Below are 15,778 nucleotides of genomic sequence, written 5' to 3' on the forward strand. Positions count from 1 at the left end.
CGGCCGAAGCCAAGAACGCGGTTACCTTGACGACCGCGACCGGCGGGGACTACTGGGACGCTCCCGGCATGCCCCGCGCGGCGCGGTGCCGGAAGTGAGCGAGCACTTCCGTCCGCCATCCCTGCCGGTTCCGACTGCTTGGTGTTTGTGTTCTCAGCTCTCTGCGATCATGAAGGATGTGCCGGCCTTCTTACAGCAGAGCCAGAGCTCCGGGCCGGGCCAGGCCGCCGTTTGGCACCGTTTGGAGGAGCTGTACACGAAGAAGTGAGCTCTGAGGCGTGGGCGGGAGGGAGAGGGCTCTGGGAGCGCCAGAAGACTCTGAGCAGTCCCGAGAGGGTCGGGGATAGGGAAGAAAAGGGGCGACAACCAACGAAACAGAGCTGTTGCCGGGGTTCTGAATCTAGACTCTCCGCTTTCCAACTTTACCGGCTGGGACAGGCTGCTAAGCTTTGTCTTTCCGTATGGTCTTGATTAAAGGGGGGCCCTGGGCTGGCCTGTGATGCTAGCTCTTAATTCAAACAAGCAAGAGTTTTGAGGCTAGGATGCTACCCCATTTGAGGCACGGGCCCTGGTAACTTGAACTAAGCCATGGTGTGATTGTCTACAGCCTGTAATTTCTTCTTGATTCTACAACCGTTGATTCGTCCCCCACTGCCCCTACTTTCTGTTATATTTCACATTGGCCTTTTTGCCACTGGAGGGTTCTTAGTGTTTGAGTTTGATTGGAAACAGAGTGAACTTCAGTGCAGTTACAAATTGCTGACGTTGATCTAGAGCTTTCTTAGACATTCATGTGTTTTGATGGTTCAACAGTTTTCTATTAGTGTTTTCAAGAGAAAAATCTTCAGTGTTTAGTACGTAACTGCCTGTGTGGGATAACATTTTGTATTTTTCAAAGCACTTTATCTGCACTATTAGATATTAGTCTTTAGTCTTTGTGTGAAATGTACTATGTAAGTGTCCTAAAGATTTGTATATTTCATACTTCCTTCATCCCATCCACAGATGAGGAGATGAAGATCAGTTTTCTGTCCTCCATGAGATATTCAGCTAATAAGTAAGAGAGCATGGAGTTCAAAATATAGCTGTAGGATTGCAAAATTCTTCCAGTTGACATTCATAGTGAGTGTTGAAGCAGTCTTGAAAAAAAAATGTTCTTCGTTGTTACCTAAGAAAACTGAGTCTTAGGATAAGTGACCAAGAGGTATCAGAGTCAAGAAATGAACTTGAATGACTTTACAGTGGCTTTCACTACTCTACTGTGGAGTAGGACCTAAATAGAACTTGATGCTTGATGGGACCATCAAAGCTGAAGGTATCTGTTATTTCCTATTAGTTTATGGGTCTGAAGGGCTTTTTGTTTTTTATTTTTTAGATTGTGGCATCAGCTCACACTTCAGGTGCTTGATTTTGTGCAGGACCCATGCTTTGCCCAAGGAGATGGTCTCATTAAGGTAATAACTTGCCATACTAGGTCAGATTATATTGGGTATAGTCGCAGACTTTTATTTGTTTAATTTTAATGTGTATGTGTGCATCAGAGAGAGAGAGAGAGAGAGAGTGTTAGAGAGAGTTGTGTGTGCGCACATGTGTGTTGATGCCTGAGGAGACCAGAAGAAATCTGGATCTGGAGTTGCAGGCAGTGTGAGCCAGCTGATAGAGGTACTAGGAGTGCAGTTTGAGTCCTCAAAATGCTGTTAACTGTCTCTGAGCTGTCTCTCCAGCCCCTGCTTGTAGTTTTCTATTTGTTTGGGGGTTGTTTGTTTGTTTGAGATAGGCTCTGACTGGCCTGGAACTTGCTGTGTAGACCAGGCTGGGATCAAATTCACAGTCTACTACGCCTCCCAGGTGCTGGCATTAAAGGCATGTGCTACCATGAGCTCTGCTCATGAACTTTTAAAGAAAAAAGATGGCCTTTATGGTGGTCACAGTAAGCTGTATCTTTTCAGCAGTCACTTTGTGTCAAAGACTATATTGTAAGCACTATGCTCTTTATGACAGCACTGGGGAAATACTTTTAATCTATCTCTCTCTCTCTTTAATGTAATAGCAGACATAGATGAATCACCATAGGTCACAGCTAATAAATCACTGCATTGAAACAGACTTGGTTTCTAAAAATTTAGCCTGGAGCTGGGAACATAGCTCAATGAAGTACGTGCTTAACATCCACAAGGCCTTCTGAGCCTTACATACACCACCAAAAATAAGCAAACAAAAACAAACCTGGACGGTGGCATACCTGTAATCCCAGCACTTAGAAACTTGAGGCAGGAAGATCATTAGTTCAAGACTAGCCTGGGTTATACAGCAAAGTTAGTAAGGAGAGGGACCATTTAAACAGCTTCTCTCACTTCCCAGCTCTCCGAGCCATACATGCATGCTATTTCCACTTGCTCAGAGATTTCTATTGAGAGTAGTATAGAAAAGAGAATGTCTCTTCATTCAAAGGTGAGAGAATTGGAGGGGGACTGCGTAATATGTTGTCTCCGTAATAGAGCACTTTTAGAATTTTGTTAGCAGAAAAGATAGAAATACACACTCTTTCTCATGCTTCATCAGATTCTCTGAGGAATACCCATGAATTTTCTCACCACAAGCCTCTTTTCTGAAATCTTTCTGTCATCATCTGATTTTGAAAGGGATAGTTAGCATGTAATGGTAGCTTGAGTTATTTCTCCTGAATACATTGTAATGCACACAATGAAGCTTACCACTTACTACCTCACCTCCTGGGGTTTTAAGATTTTCTTAGGGTTTTTACTTCTCAGTTTGACATTTTACCACTCTTAAGAATTTGTAGTCACTTGTAAACCTAAAGATTTTGCTGGGCATTCTGTCTTCCGATCATATGGAAAAATGGTAAATCAGACACATTGCATGTTCTGTATCATAGTGTTACATAGTTTATATTTATTCCTTTCTTTCTAATCTTCAGCTGATATGCCCCCCTTCTTTGTTTCTTTTTGAGGAAGCTTTTATGTATAAGAATGTTTTGTCTCCGTGTGTGTGTGTGTGTGTGTGTGTGTGTGTGTGTGTGTGTGTGTTTGTGTGTGTGTGTGTGTGTGTGTGTGTGTGTGTGTGTGTGTACACCATGGGCATGCTTGGTGCCCTCAGAGGTTAGAAGAGGACATCAGATCCTTGGAACAGGTGTTACAGATGGTTGGAAACCATAATGTGGGGGGTGTGGGGGAGAACTTAACCCAGGTTCTCTGCAATAGCAACACATGCTCTTAACCACTGAGCCACCTCTCCAGTCCCTTTCTGTGTTTCTTAAACTAAGAATATTGTCATTTGTTCTGTCTTCTCCAGTAGTCCAGGAGCATCTGAGAAGCTCAGCATTTGCCACACATGTTGTGTCTGTGGTACTGGCCTCCATGTCTGAGGGGGTACTTGTGCGCACTGAATGGCTAAGAAATTTGGTATTGCAGGCCTCTAGAAGGCCTATAGCCTTCCGAAATCTGAAGGAACTCTATTCTGTTTGATTAGGAACACTTCCCTCTGCTCCAGCTGTTGTACTTGAAGCACCTTGGGGGAAGAATGTAGGAATTGATATTTAGAAGTTTCTTTTTTTAAAGATTTATTTATTTATTTTATGTAAATGAGTGCTTTATCTACATGTATGACTTTATGCCAGAAAAGAGCATCAGATCCCACTATAGATGGTTGTGAGCCACTATGTAGTTGGCTGGAATTGAACTCAGGACCCCTGAACAAGCAGCCAGTGCTCTTGACTGCTAAGCCATCTCTCCAGCCCCTGATTATTATATTTTATTTTATTATTTTTTAATAATATTTTTCAAGACAAGAGTCCCTCTATGTAGCGCTGGGTGACCTGGAACTAGCTAGCTCTATAGACCAGGCTGGCTTCGAAATCAGAGATCCACCTGCCTCTGCCTCCGAAGTGCAGGGATTAAAGGCGTGCTCCACTACCACCTGGCTATGTAGGAAACACTTATAGACCAGTGTTCTGAGTCTCAAAGCTAGGAGCTCTGGTTTTCTTCAATAATCCATTGGCAATAATTTATGTGGACTCCAATAAGACCTGATATGGTTCTCCCATCATTCAGCAGAGGTTTAGGCGGTGCTTTCTATGTGATGGGCATTGTGGTTTGCACACTTGCACTTGACAGTCTTAGTGCTGCACCTCTCTCTATACAGAAGCAGCTTTCAGAGTCTGGTTTCACAGAGTGAAGCTCATTCTGTACTAATTCTTCGTCTTCGGTTTTGCAGCTTTATGAAAACTTCATCAGTGAATTTGAACACAGGTAATCCCCTTTTTCAGTTTTTTACTTTGAAAATTAATGCATTGGTGCTTTTTAACACTGAAAAACTGGTGGTTTTTATTTCAGGGTAAACCCTTTGTCCCTGGTAGAAATAATTCTTCATGTGGTTAGACAGATGACCGGTAAGCCTCTGTTTGTTTTGTAATAGAAAGTACCAAATTGGCCAGGTTTAGTGATGCCCACCGATGTCCCAGCACTGGGTGAAGCAGTGATCACAGCCTGATCTCATAGTCCCGGGCCAGCATAGGGTATATTGGGAGATTTTTGTCACAGAGAGAGAAACGTTGCTGATTATCCCGCCTAAAGATGTCTTAGCTGGTAAAAAGCTTCTGGTGGTGGGTCTGACTTTGTTCTTGTGTCTATTCTAGATCCTAATGTGGCTCTTACTTTTCTGGAAAAGACTCGTGAGAAGGTGAATATGAACTTTGAAAAGTGTTTTCTGGTGTATATATATATGATTTGTGGTTTATATCTACATTTGTAGACGTCATGTTTCTGGTTTTAGGGTCAAGTCAGTGCCCAAGGAGCAGCTCACTTTGCAAGTTTGCTGCCTACATTTCTGAGGTCCCCTCCCCTCCTTTTTTTTTAATCTCTTCAGGTAAAAAGTAGTGATGAAGCAGTGATCTTATGTAAAACAGCTATCGGAGCTCTGAAATTAAACATTGGAGATCTGCAGGCTACAAAGGTGAGAGCACATATAGATGCTTCCTCTTTGACTGTTCTTTAAAATAAAGTACAGGGGAAACCAAAGACCTCATTCCAACCTAGATGTCCCCATTGTTTGCTTGCTGCCACCTTGTGTTATATATTCCACCCCTCTGTTTTGTCGGTTGCTTGTTTTGTTTTCCCATTTAAGGTTGAGCTGTTGATAAGACGTTTACTCTTAAACAAAAAGTATTCCCTGTGTCCATTCAGTCAGGACTCCTTGTGGATTTTCATCATGCCAGACAATATGTTTCCCTGTCCTCTTTCTTCCTCTTGAGTTGTTGAAGTTTCCTGTCTGTATTTATGCCTTTAAAAGAGAGAGGTTTTTTTTTTGTTTTTTTTTTTTTTGTTTGTTTGTTTTATGTATTTTGGTGTGTGCCTGCATGTATGTCTGTGCACCACATGCATGCAGTGCCAATGGAGGCTTGAAGAGAGCATTGCATCCTCTGAAACTGAGATTATAGCCAGATGGGAGCTGCCATGTGGGTGCCAGAACTGAAGCTAGGTCCTCAGCAAGAGCAATGAGTACTCTTAATGGCTAGGCCATCTCTTTAGCCCCATTTATGCCTTTTTAAGTTTTTGTCCAGTTTGAGAGACAGGCATAAATAGAGGTAGCAGTGAGACCAACATATATTGCCAGTCCACCATGTTTATCTAGAGACTGCAAGTGCTTTTGTTTTGGTTGACTTTTGCTTTGGAAGTGATGGTTGAAAGTGTTTATGTTTTCATTGGCCTAAAAAGTACTTACTGCTTCCTAGTTCCAGATCACATGCATCCTGATTACATTTTGTTTTGAGGTATTTAAGACACATTGAAAGCTATGTCACACTGAGGAGTGCCGTAATGGGCACCCTTAGACTTCAGCCGGTCCAGGAGTAGACTAGCACACAGGCAGACCATATGTCGTCAGTCTGTGCTAGTCCCCAGTGGGCCCATCTCACCCATGTACACTAGTTACTGTTCTTGTTGCCATCACCACATACCTGACAAGAAGAAACTTATGGGATGAAGTTTATTTTGTCTTATAATTTGAGGGGTACAGCCCATTGTAGCAGGGAAGGCTTGGAAGCAGGAGCAAAAAGTGTTTCGTTACATCGAGTCGAGAATCGGAAAACAAGAGTTAAAGAGATGCTGGTACTCAGCAGTTTCTTCATTTCTTTCAGTCCAGGACCCCTGCTCTTGGGATGGTGCCCACATTTAGGGTGGGTCTTCCTTCCTCAGTTACCCCAATCTGGAAAGTCCCTTATAGACATGCTCAGAGGTTGTCTCCTAGGTGAGTCTAGGTCCTCTCAAATCAATAAGTTAACCATCACTGGAGATACATATAAATACCTTGGGCTTTGTGGCCAGGTTTGTGAGTTGATATGTGTAGGCCATTCATTTTTACCCCTGTATGGTATCCCATTGTCTATGTGTTTTACAGCATATATATCTGTTCTTCTATAAAGAGACTTAGGCCATTTATTGTATTACAAGTGCTGTTCATGTTAGCATTTCTTGCCTGGTCTCCTTGTGCTTGGGCAGTCCTCTGGGTATGTGTCTGAAGGTAGTTGTGTGAGGTGTTCTACAAAACCTTACGGGCATCTCTGAAGCTCCCTGTTTGCAGTCTTGGATGTTTTCACGCTATTTAATTCTTCGTGACCCAGTGGAGGTCAAGTGGTAGTGGTTTAACTTGACATTTCTCAGTTGCAACCCCACTCCCATCTCTGCTTCTGTTAATTGCCTGTTACTGTCTTTTGCTGTTTTTCTACTGTGTCCTTCATATTTTCTTGCTCATTACCCCTATAGGATGTGCAGTTACACATCCTATAAGCATCTTTTATCAGTCTATAGCTTGTCTTCATATTTTCTTCTGCGTTTTGAATGAACCAGAGTTTTTCGTTTTAGTGTAGTCGGTCTAACTAATGTTATCAATCTTCCCTGGTAGCTTAGAGTTTTTATTTTTGTGTTACTTTAAAGATCTTTTAAACTGGAAGGCAATTCTACTTCTTGTGTATAGGAAACCATTGAAGATGTTGAAGAGATGCTCAACAATCTCCCTGGTGTGACGTCAGTTCACAGTCGTTTCTATGATCTCTCCAGTAAATACTACCAAACAATCGGAAACCACGCCTCCTACTATAAAGATGCTCTACGGTTTCTGGGCTGTGTCGACATCAGGGATCTGCCAGGTAACACACGGCTGGCCCTCACACTTCTTGGCACTCAGGGAGTCCTTGGCTGAGCATAGCGGCTATGAGGTGCTGAAGGGAGGTCTTAGCTCTGTCAGGTGCTCATCACTTTTAAAATGGAAAGCATTGTGTACATTTTAGATTTTACATCCTGTGCGTCTCTGGTGTTAATTCAAATCCCATGCAAGCTCAACTTTCCCAGCCCCTTCACTCTTCCGTAGGTCCATCTTAGTAGCTAAGTCAGATCCTATAGGTATTGTAGTGATGTGCCTCTCCAACCCTCTACAGGGTGAAGGGCAAATGAAATCCCCATAGCTGAGACCTTTGCTCTATAAGGAGTTCATACTGTGGGAGTAAATTACAGAGTCTTTTGAAAATCTGAGACGAGAAGGAAAAGTAGAGTTTTGATGAAAATAAAAGGAGGGTGTGTTTGAAAGAAGTTTTCAGTATTTTCTTGAATGTGCTGTGGTGGTAAGAAGACTGGCAACTCCTAAAAATGCTGGTAAAGCTTTGATTTCTGTATCTCAACAGAAATACTTAGAAAAGCAACTGCTGTGGCCAAGAGAAGAGAAAGCAGACTCATTCTAGTCTAAAGTACTGCAGACTGGTATAACAGTGAGGCAGCTGAGTGGCAGGATTGGGGTAAAAGGTCTTAGTACTCCAGTAAATCCTGCAAGCTGAAAGAAAAATAGATTGCATGTCTCTATGGAGTAAATACAAGTGGTATTTCTACCAAATTTACATATACATGGTTCCTAGTATAGCCTGAATTCCAGCACTTTTGAGAGGGAGGTGGCTTATACTGGGGTTGGTACTAGAACCATTCTGATAATGGTTATGTGAGTTTTATAAGGCCAAACGAGACTGGGACATGACTGGCTGTGTCATTTTGTAGTGTCAGAGCAACAGGAGAGAGCCTTCACATTGGGGCTTGCTGGACTTCTTGGCGAGGGAGTTTTTAACTTCGGAGAACTTGTAAGTTGGCCTGGCACTGATTCCTTAACAGTGTGGGAAGAGAAAATTTGACTTTGTGCTAGCTTACTGTCTCTGTCCCCACAGCTCATGCACCCTGTGCTGGATTCACTGAGGGACACCGACAGGCAGTGGCTGATCGACACTCTATATGCTTTCAATAGTGGTGATGTAGATAGGTTCCAGACACTGAAGTCTGCCTGGGGCCAGCAGGTAGGTTTTATGTACACCTGTGTCTACTTTTCCAACAAGGATTCACTAAGCCTCACCAGATACCCAGGAGAATCTAGGCATAGATAGAACATTGGCAGGCCAGGCTGGATCTCCCATAAACAGAGCATTAGAGGTCTGAGTCACTCATGAAAGGCACAGTGTGCTCCTCTGTGCTGAGTAAGGTACGTCATAGGCCTCCCAAGGGAAGTGGTGTCTGTATGATCTTGAATGAGTGAAGAGATATAGGGGAAACAGAGGAAAAGGAAACTTAGCACACTTGTTGAACTGAAAAGTGTGTAGGATCAACATGAGTAGGCTGTCCCCAGGGGCACAGTGTAGCAAGGAGAGCAGAGCAGGGATAGACACTGAATAAAGAAGCCAAAATAAGTAGTAGTAGTTAGTCAAAGGTGCTTAACAGTAAGTCAAGCCTTTTTTATTTTGTTTCTTTATTTTGCGTTTGTCTTATGTTTATATGTGTAGTATGCATTCATATGTGTTTGTGCATGTTCACATATTTGTGTAAGTGCATGTGGGGCACAAAGTTGATATCAGGAATCTTTTTCAGTCACATTCTACCTTATTCATTGAGATAAGGTGTGGTTGGAATTTTCTTTAGGCTGCCAACCAGCTCCCAAATAAAGACACAAAGACATATTATTAATTATGAATGGTCAGCCTAAACTTAAGCTTGTCCCACTAGCTCTTTTAACTTAATTTAACTATTTCTTTTTTAAAAAAAAAATATTTATTTATTTTGTGTACAGTGTTCTGCCTGCATGTATGCCTGCAGACCAGAAAAAGGCACCATATCTCATGATAGATGGTTGTGAGCCACCATGTGGTTGCTGGGAATTGAACTCAGGACCTCTAGAAGAGCAGCCAGTGCTCTTAACCCCTGAGCCATCTCTCCAACCCAGTTTAATTGGTTTCTATTCATCTACATTTTGCCTTAGGGCTTTTTGCCTTTCTTTTATTCTGTATGTTTTACTTTTCCTGCTTCCTCCATGTCTGGCTGACTGGCCCCTGGTGTCTCTTTTTTTCTTCTTCCGAGCCTAAATTCTTCCTCTTACTTACTCTCCCTGCCTGGAAGTCCCACCACACCTCCTCCCTCACTGTTGACCATTCAGCTTTTTATTAGACCAATTAGGTGCCTTAGGCAGGCAAGATAAAACAGCAGCACATCTTCACATAGTAACACAAATGCAACACATCTTTGTATAGTTAAACAAGTTTTCCGCAGCAGTAGGGTCTGTCACTAGCCAGAACTTGCCTGGCTGGCTAGTCTTGCTAGCCAGTTTGTTCCGGAGAGCCCTGCCTTTGCCTATTCAGGTTGGATTACAGGTAAGCAGCCATGCCCCCTGGTGGCTCACCTGGCATTCACTGGGCTTCTGAGGATCTGAAGTCTGGTCCTCTTGTTCATATGACAGACACTCTAATCTCTGATCCTTCTCACAGCCTAGTCACATCTCTTTTAAAATGAAGTTACTAGAAGTAAATATTTCTAAAATATTAAGTGTGGTAGGAATTACAGTTACATTCTTCTTGTACTTTCCTGAAACGTTGAACTTTCCTAATGTTTAATAACAAACTTGTAAAATGTATGTGTAATAGAGTGGGGTGGGGATGAGTGAAGGGATTTTGAGAAGATAGCACCAGATCTAGCAAGACTTCACTGTAGTCTGATTGTGGGTTGACATGTCAGCAAAACATTTCCCCGACAAAGGAAGGTGGAGCCAGGGACTGTGGTTCATGCCTCTAGTCCCAGCTGAGGTCAGGATTGCTTGAGACTAGGACTTGAAGACCAGCCTAGGCAACATAATGAATGAGACCCCCTAACTCAAAAAAAGGAAAGACAGACAGACAGACAGACTGGCTTGCTGTAGCAATTTATAAGAAGAAAAGAGTCAGGGCTGTCTACAGAAGTGTCCCTACTGAAACTTTCCTTGGCAGAAGATGACCTGTTTTTATTTTTATTCTGAAACATTGTCTCCCCATGTTGTTTGGGTTTGTCTTGAACTCCTAGGCTCAAGTAATCCTCCTGCCTCAGCTCCAAAGTGCTGGAACCATAGGTATGATGTCATGTCAGCTGCAGACTTGGTAAAGAATGTGTTTTCATTCTCACGGCAGTAAGATTTTCTGTTGTGAGGTTATCACTGGCTCTTGACTCAGCGGAAGCCACTAGGCCTTGCCTACCTTTAGCAGACTCTGCTTGTGTTGTGCTGACCAGCAGGCAGTGCCACTCAACAACCTTTTGAGACACAAGACTTGATCTTTGCTGGTGGTGCCTCCACCAGGAGTCTAGAGGTTCCTGTTTGTGGTGTTTGTAACACCAGTGTAAATCCTGTTTCAGACACTCCTGTCTTAGGAGACAGCCTGTGAGTCAGAGTCAGTTACTTCTTTTTTTTTTTTTTTTTTGAGACAGAGTTTCTCTGTTGTAGTTTTGGTGCCTTTCCTGGAACTCACTCTGTAGACCAGGCCTGTCTCGAACTCACAGAGATACACCTGCCTCTGTCTCCCAAGTTTTGGGATTAAAGGCTTGCACCACCACCACATTTTTCCCCCCTGGAGCTGAGGACCGAACCCAGGGCCTTGAGCTTGCTAGGCAAGCGCTCTAACACTAAGCTAAATCCCCAACCCCTAAGTCAGTTACTTCTTTAAGTTCTCAGAGAAAAAGGGATTTAGTATCAGTTGGAGCAGTGAGCCTCAGCTTCCAACACTGTAGAGTGCTTGGGCTTGCCGGGTTTCTTCTGTTGACCCAGAGTGGAGTTTCAGAGCCCGTGTTTCTGTCTTTCTGTGCTTCCCAGCCTGACTTAGCAGCCAACGAGGCCCAGCTTCTGAGGAAGATCCAGTTGTTGTGCCTTATGGAGGTAAGGAAGCACCCAGGGGTCCCTGTCCTGGTACCTGACAGTGCTCGTGGGCTAGCTGTGCGCACTGTGAGCTTGCCCGCCTCTCCTGAGTACTCCCTCCTCACGCCCCCGCTCTTAGCTGTGTCTTCCCTTTGCCTCTGCTCATTTACGTTTGACTTTGGACCTTACAGGGCTGTTTGTTTGTTTGTTCTTTGTGGGGGAGCTGTCAGAGACTAACTCACAGGAGTCACTTCTCTCCCTCTGAGGATCGAATTGTGGGTTGTCAGGTTGACAGCAAGTGCCTGTACCCACTGAACCATCTCCCTGGCCTGGGAGACAGGCTCCCTTAGACACTTCACAAGTCATCCTGCCTGTGTAGCCTGAAGCCACTGTCTCTTCCTGCCGCTAACCTTGTGACACACTCCTTCTGTCCATGTAGTTTTCTGTTTTCTCCCATAGCACGTGAGCTTCTGGAGGAGTTGCAGCGCGCATTTCCAGTTTCCTAAAGTGGTCCCTGTACAAGGGACTTGGTGGCCTCACCTACCTGGTCAAGGAGTGCACATTTGTTCCTGTCAGACTCCTCTACAGTTTGTTTCTTCCTTTAGCCCCCCCTGAGCATTTCCAACTTGTTTGTAGTGGACGCGAGGTTAGGAAAACATGAGTACTTAAGTATGGGGCTAATAAATAAGATAATCTGCTGTATCTTCAGAGCTTTTTTGTTTGTTTATTTTGGTTTTTGGTTTTTGAGACAGGGTTTCTCTGTGTTGTTTTGGTGCCTGTCCTGGATCTCACTCTGTAGACCAGGCTGGCCTCAAACTCACAGAGATCCGCCTAGCTCCGCCTCCCAAGTGCTGGGATTAAAGACATGCTCCACCACCACCCAGCAGTTTTTTTTTGTTTGTTTGTTTTTTTGTTTGTTTGGTTGGTTGGTTTTTAAAGACAGCTCTCACTATGTCATCCTGACCCCAACGTGGAATTTGCTATGTAGACCAAACTGATCTCAACTCACAGAGATCTGCCCATCTCTGCCTTCTGAGTACTGGGATTAAAGGCGTGTGCAACCATGCCCACAGAACAACTCTCAACTTTTGACCAAAAAATTCTTAAAAAAAAAAAATCCTCTGACCACTTTTGCTTAGAAAAATGGTTTTGTTTTTCAGATGACTTTCACACGACCTGCCAACCACAGACAACTCACTTTTGAAGAAATTGCCAAAAGTGCCAAAATCACTGTGAACAAGGTATAGTTCTTGGACGTAGGTTATCACACAGCAGAGCTTCCCCACCCCCCCACCCCACCCCCACCCCCCGGCAGATGTCTGGCCTTGAGCACTGTGCTCCGGCGTGTCTCATGCAAGCCCCTCTGCTCAGGTGGAGTTGCTGGTGATGAAGGCACTCTCAGTGGGGCTGGTGAGAGGCAGCATAGACGAAGTGGACAAGCGGGTTCATATGACCTGGGTGCAGCCTCGCGTGCTGGATTTGCAGCAGGTAAGAAGACTGAGCTCCTGCCCACCTGTGTGGACTTGGGTTATACCAATGCTGTCCTGTTTCCTGTGGACAGAAGCCATGTAGGAAGAAGACACTAGTCCACATGAGGTATTGCAGATGGGATTACTGCTGTAGAGACCTCGGTAATGCACACCCGAGGTCTGAACCCTGCATTTAGAGGCTTACCAGGACAACAGTGCTGGCAGTGCGGGTGATGCCTTCTAATCTTAAAATTGGTACTCTGATCAAACGTGTTCCTGGTTTGTGACTTAATCCCATATCCTTACTCATATTTTCTAGTCATTTAATCCTGTGATTTCCTCCATTCTTTTTCTTTCATGTGAGTTTTTAGAATGTCCTTGTGATAAGAATTGGCACGGTGATTCTGTCACACCTCCACCTTTAGCTCTGTTGCCCTTAGCATTTTCCCAAGAAAGAACTAGAGATTTAGCTCCACCACTTAGGGCCTGCGGCTCCCTTGTAGCCTGATACCCATGTGACCCTGGTTTGTCTTTAGATCAGGGGGATGAAGGACCGTCTGGAGCTGTGGTGCACTGATGTGAAGAGCATGGAGATGCTGGTGGAACACCAGGCCCAAGACATCCTCACCTAGGGCCCCCGTGTCCTGCGGACCCTGCCTCGCCTCGCAAGGCATTTCTGTGGCCCCTGAGACCGTCAGCAGAGATCTCTATTGAATTGGGATGGAGTTTGGGATCCTGCTAGGAGTGGGAACTGTTCTTGCTATAAAAGCAGAGATCTTTCATTGATGGGGGTTTGACTGCTTGGAGAAGGCTCCTCTGTGGGGTGGGAGGGAAACTCTAGGTGATGAGGAAGGGCAAGAATGGGACTAGGGACAGAGTAGTCTCCACCCAGTCCACTTGAGTGGACCTTTTCCAGTGTGGTCTGAGAATGCTCCTATAATAAATGCCTTTGCTTTCTTCTGCGGACACTTCTGTTCTCGGGCAGGCCTGTGCCTGAAGAGGAACACTTCAGCTGAAGCCCCAGGTTGGTGGGGCTTAGCCTCACTCCTCCCCTCCCACCACACACGGGCTTGCCAGCAGGCAGAGCGTCCCGTCCTGGCGGACAGGGAGGCGCTGGTTCCTTTGCAGTCCTCTTCAGTGCTTTCCCAGGTGCAGGCACCCACGCTTACCTCCTGGCATCACTGCGACACTGCATGTTCTAAGTAGCAAGCACCAGAGTCAACACAAGACTAGGTGGATGGAAGAGTTTAATCTTTCAGGGCTGTGCCAGGTTATGCTGTGGAGCTTTTTTTATAGCTCTCCAAGTGAGATAAGACCCATCCTGCAGGAACCATGAAGCCGACGAATATGGTCAGGATCCCCACAGCCTGCTCCTGTGGAAAGACAAGCAAACATGAATCCATGGCCATTAGAAGACTTGGGCCTGGCCAGTGGCCAGGGAAACTTCCTGCAGCGTGGAGCTTCTGCCTCAGCTAGAAATGGTCCATGGCTACAGATGACTGCATTGCTTCCCCTCTCTAGGATGGCCAGCCAGTCCCCATTGTCTTCTCCTCTAGGAAGTCCTGTGAGCAAGCAGGCCCTGCTGTGTCAGTGAGCTTGGCAGCCTCGAGTCCTTACGGGGAGAATGACCTCAGAAACCAGGAGAAACAGCCTTGGGCTTCAGAGCCCAAGATCCTGCCTAGCTACAGCAGCTGCCAGCAAGGCAAAGGTTCACTCGGCTCCTGTGATCACAGCCCTGTGTTCCAGGTGCTGTGCTGAGTGGTAGGACAATTAAGGTTTCTGTTGTTAGAAACAAGCACAGAGCCTTTCTCTGAAAGCAGTTCCACTCAGCAGCCAAGCTGGGTGAAGTCAGACCTGCCTGCATGGGAGTCTAATGTGTGCAGTAGTGACCCCATTAGGAGCCCTATGTCCTCAGTAACTTTACTTAGCAAAGCAGATTCTGAGGCACCAACTGCATGGTACCAAGTTTCCCCATGAAACAAGCCTAGGTCCTGAATTTAAGCAAATTTGGCATAGAATAGGAATCTTAGTCTGTACTGTGTCATAGCTGTATGTCTGTGACCAGATGGCCTGCTTCTTCGATTGAGTCATACTTAAGATAAACACACTTCATATGTGGACTCCATTGAGTATGCTGCTGTTGTAGTTCCGCACTCAGAGCAGCCCACCTTTCCCTGTAACAGTAGAATACACACTCTGACCTGAACCCTGCACCCCACTTGGACTCTGCCCCCTAGTTCTGTCACTGTTGACCTTGGCCCGAGGCAAGGCCTGAGGAAAATCCCACCCCACCATTTGTAGCCCTTTGAGAGCCTGGCCCCAAACGGTGGTGCCAGAACCCCTCTTGGCATTCAGACACTATCTTGGCATAAAACACTGATACCTAGCACTGCATTCACCTCTCCTTTATCACTTAATCTTCCCTGTTGCCCTGAAACCCAGGAAATGCTACCTTAGAAGTTACTCACCATACCGGAAGTGGGGGTTTGGGCTGGCTTGGCAGAGACATGGGCTTTGGGAACCACTGTATACTTCACAGGAGCTTGGAGCAGCCGCAGGACAGGGGGAAGCCTTGGCATGATTCTCAGGTTGCGCTCCTTCCTTGGCCCCAACGAGGTACCCTGGGTGCCCGCTGTACGTCCTCTGCTCACTTGGGCAGTTAGGGCTTTTTATAGCTGGGCTGGGGAACTGCAGCTGTCTCCTGTCACAAGACTTGGCAGAAAGTGCCTGTTGGTAGCTGGGAGAGAATCAGTCTGCCCTGTGATCCTGCTGTGAGTCCCTCAAAATGTAGGTATATGACATGGGCCCTTCTAAATAAGATTCACTTCTTTGCAGAAAAAAGACCTTACTGGGATAGGCCCAGGAAAGTCAGGCTTAAAATGCAAGACATGTGGCATACTTTAAAAGTGAACCTTACCTCTTGTCGTATCAGCTAGGTGTGGTGTGGTGGTGCACACCTTTAATCTCAGCACTCGGAAGGCAGAGGCAGGTGGATCTCTGTGAGTTCGAGGCCAACCTGGTCTACAGAGAGAGTTCCAGGACGACTAGGGATACAAAGAGAAACCCTGTCTCAAAACAAAGCTACAACAAAAAATCTTGGGGTATCAGCCAAACAG

At 45.3% G+C, this 15,778-nt stretch overlaps 2 protein-coding genes across 2 annotated transcripts; one reads left to right on the forward strand and one right to left on the reverse strand.

Annotated features, from left to right (window-relative positions):
- The first annotated feature begins 26 nt into the window (after positions 1-26).
- On the forward strand, positions 27-13,619 carry Psmd13 (proteasome 26S subunit, non-ATPase 13). Its single transcript, XM_006977188.4, has 13 exons — positions 27-264; positions 1,376-1,454; positions 4,234-4,268; positions 4,353-4,408; positions 4,655-4,698; positions 4,885-4,971; positions 6,991-7,162; positions 8,058-8,137; positions 8,222-8,347; positions 11,152-11,214; positions 12,354-12,434; positions 12,565-12,681; positions 13,199-13,619. Exons 1-13 carry the CDS (start codon positions 170-172, stop codon positions 13,292-13,294), a joined length of 1,131 nt encoding a protein of 376 aa, XP_006977250.1. The 5' UTR covers positions 27-169; the 3' UTR covers positions 13,295-13,619.
- A 273-nt stretch (positions 13,620-13,892) lies between these two features.
- LOC102927404 (cytochrome c oxidase subunit 8B, mitochondrial) lies at positions 13,893-15,321 on the reverse strand. Its single transcript, XM_006977189.4, has 2 exons — positions 15,131-15,321; positions 13,893-14,035 (listed from the first exon to the last, which is right to left on the reverse strand). Exons 1-2 carry the CDS (start codon positions 15,239-15,241, stop codon positions 13,934-13,936), a joined length of 213 nt encoding a protein of 70 aa, XP_006977251.1. The 5' UTR covers positions 15,242-15,321; the 3' UTR covers positions 13,893-13,933.
- Between the last annotated feature and the right edge of the window lie 457 nt (positions 15,322-15,778).

This window comes from Peromyscus maniculatus, chromosome 1, assembly GCF_049852395.1.
Source record: "Peromyscus maniculatus bairdii isolate BWxNUB_F1_BW_parent chromosome 1, HU_Pman_BW_mat_3.1, whole genome shotgun sequence".
In the NCBI taxonomy this organism is placed as follows: Eukaryota; Metazoa; Chordata; class Mammalia; order Rodentia; family Cricetidae; genus Peromyscus; species Peromyscus maniculatus.

Bases quoted from the DNA above. Each gene is read 5' to 3' on its own strand.
- Psmd13 (XM_006977188.4), top strand. From the start codon at position 170: ATGAAGGATGTGCCGGCCTTCTTACAGCAGAGCCAGAGCTCCGGGCCG. The intron at 4,409-4,654 runs GTAAGCCTCTGT...TGTCTATTCTAG, and splicing joins TGTGGTTAGACAGATGACCG to ATCCTAATGTGGCTCTTACT. The intron at 4,972-6,990 runs GTGAGAGCACAT...TCTTGTGTATAG, and splicing joins GAGATCTGCAGGCTACAAAG to GAAACCATTGAAGATGTTGA.
- LOC102927404 (XM_006977189.4), bottom strand. From the start codon at position 15,241: ATGCCAAGGCTTCCCCCTGTCCTGCGGCTGCTCCAAGCTCCTGTGAAG. The intron at 14,036-15,130 runs GTGAGTAACTTC...GTCTTTCCACAG, and splicing joins AAACCCCCACTTCCGGTATG to GAGCAGGCTGTGGGGATCCT.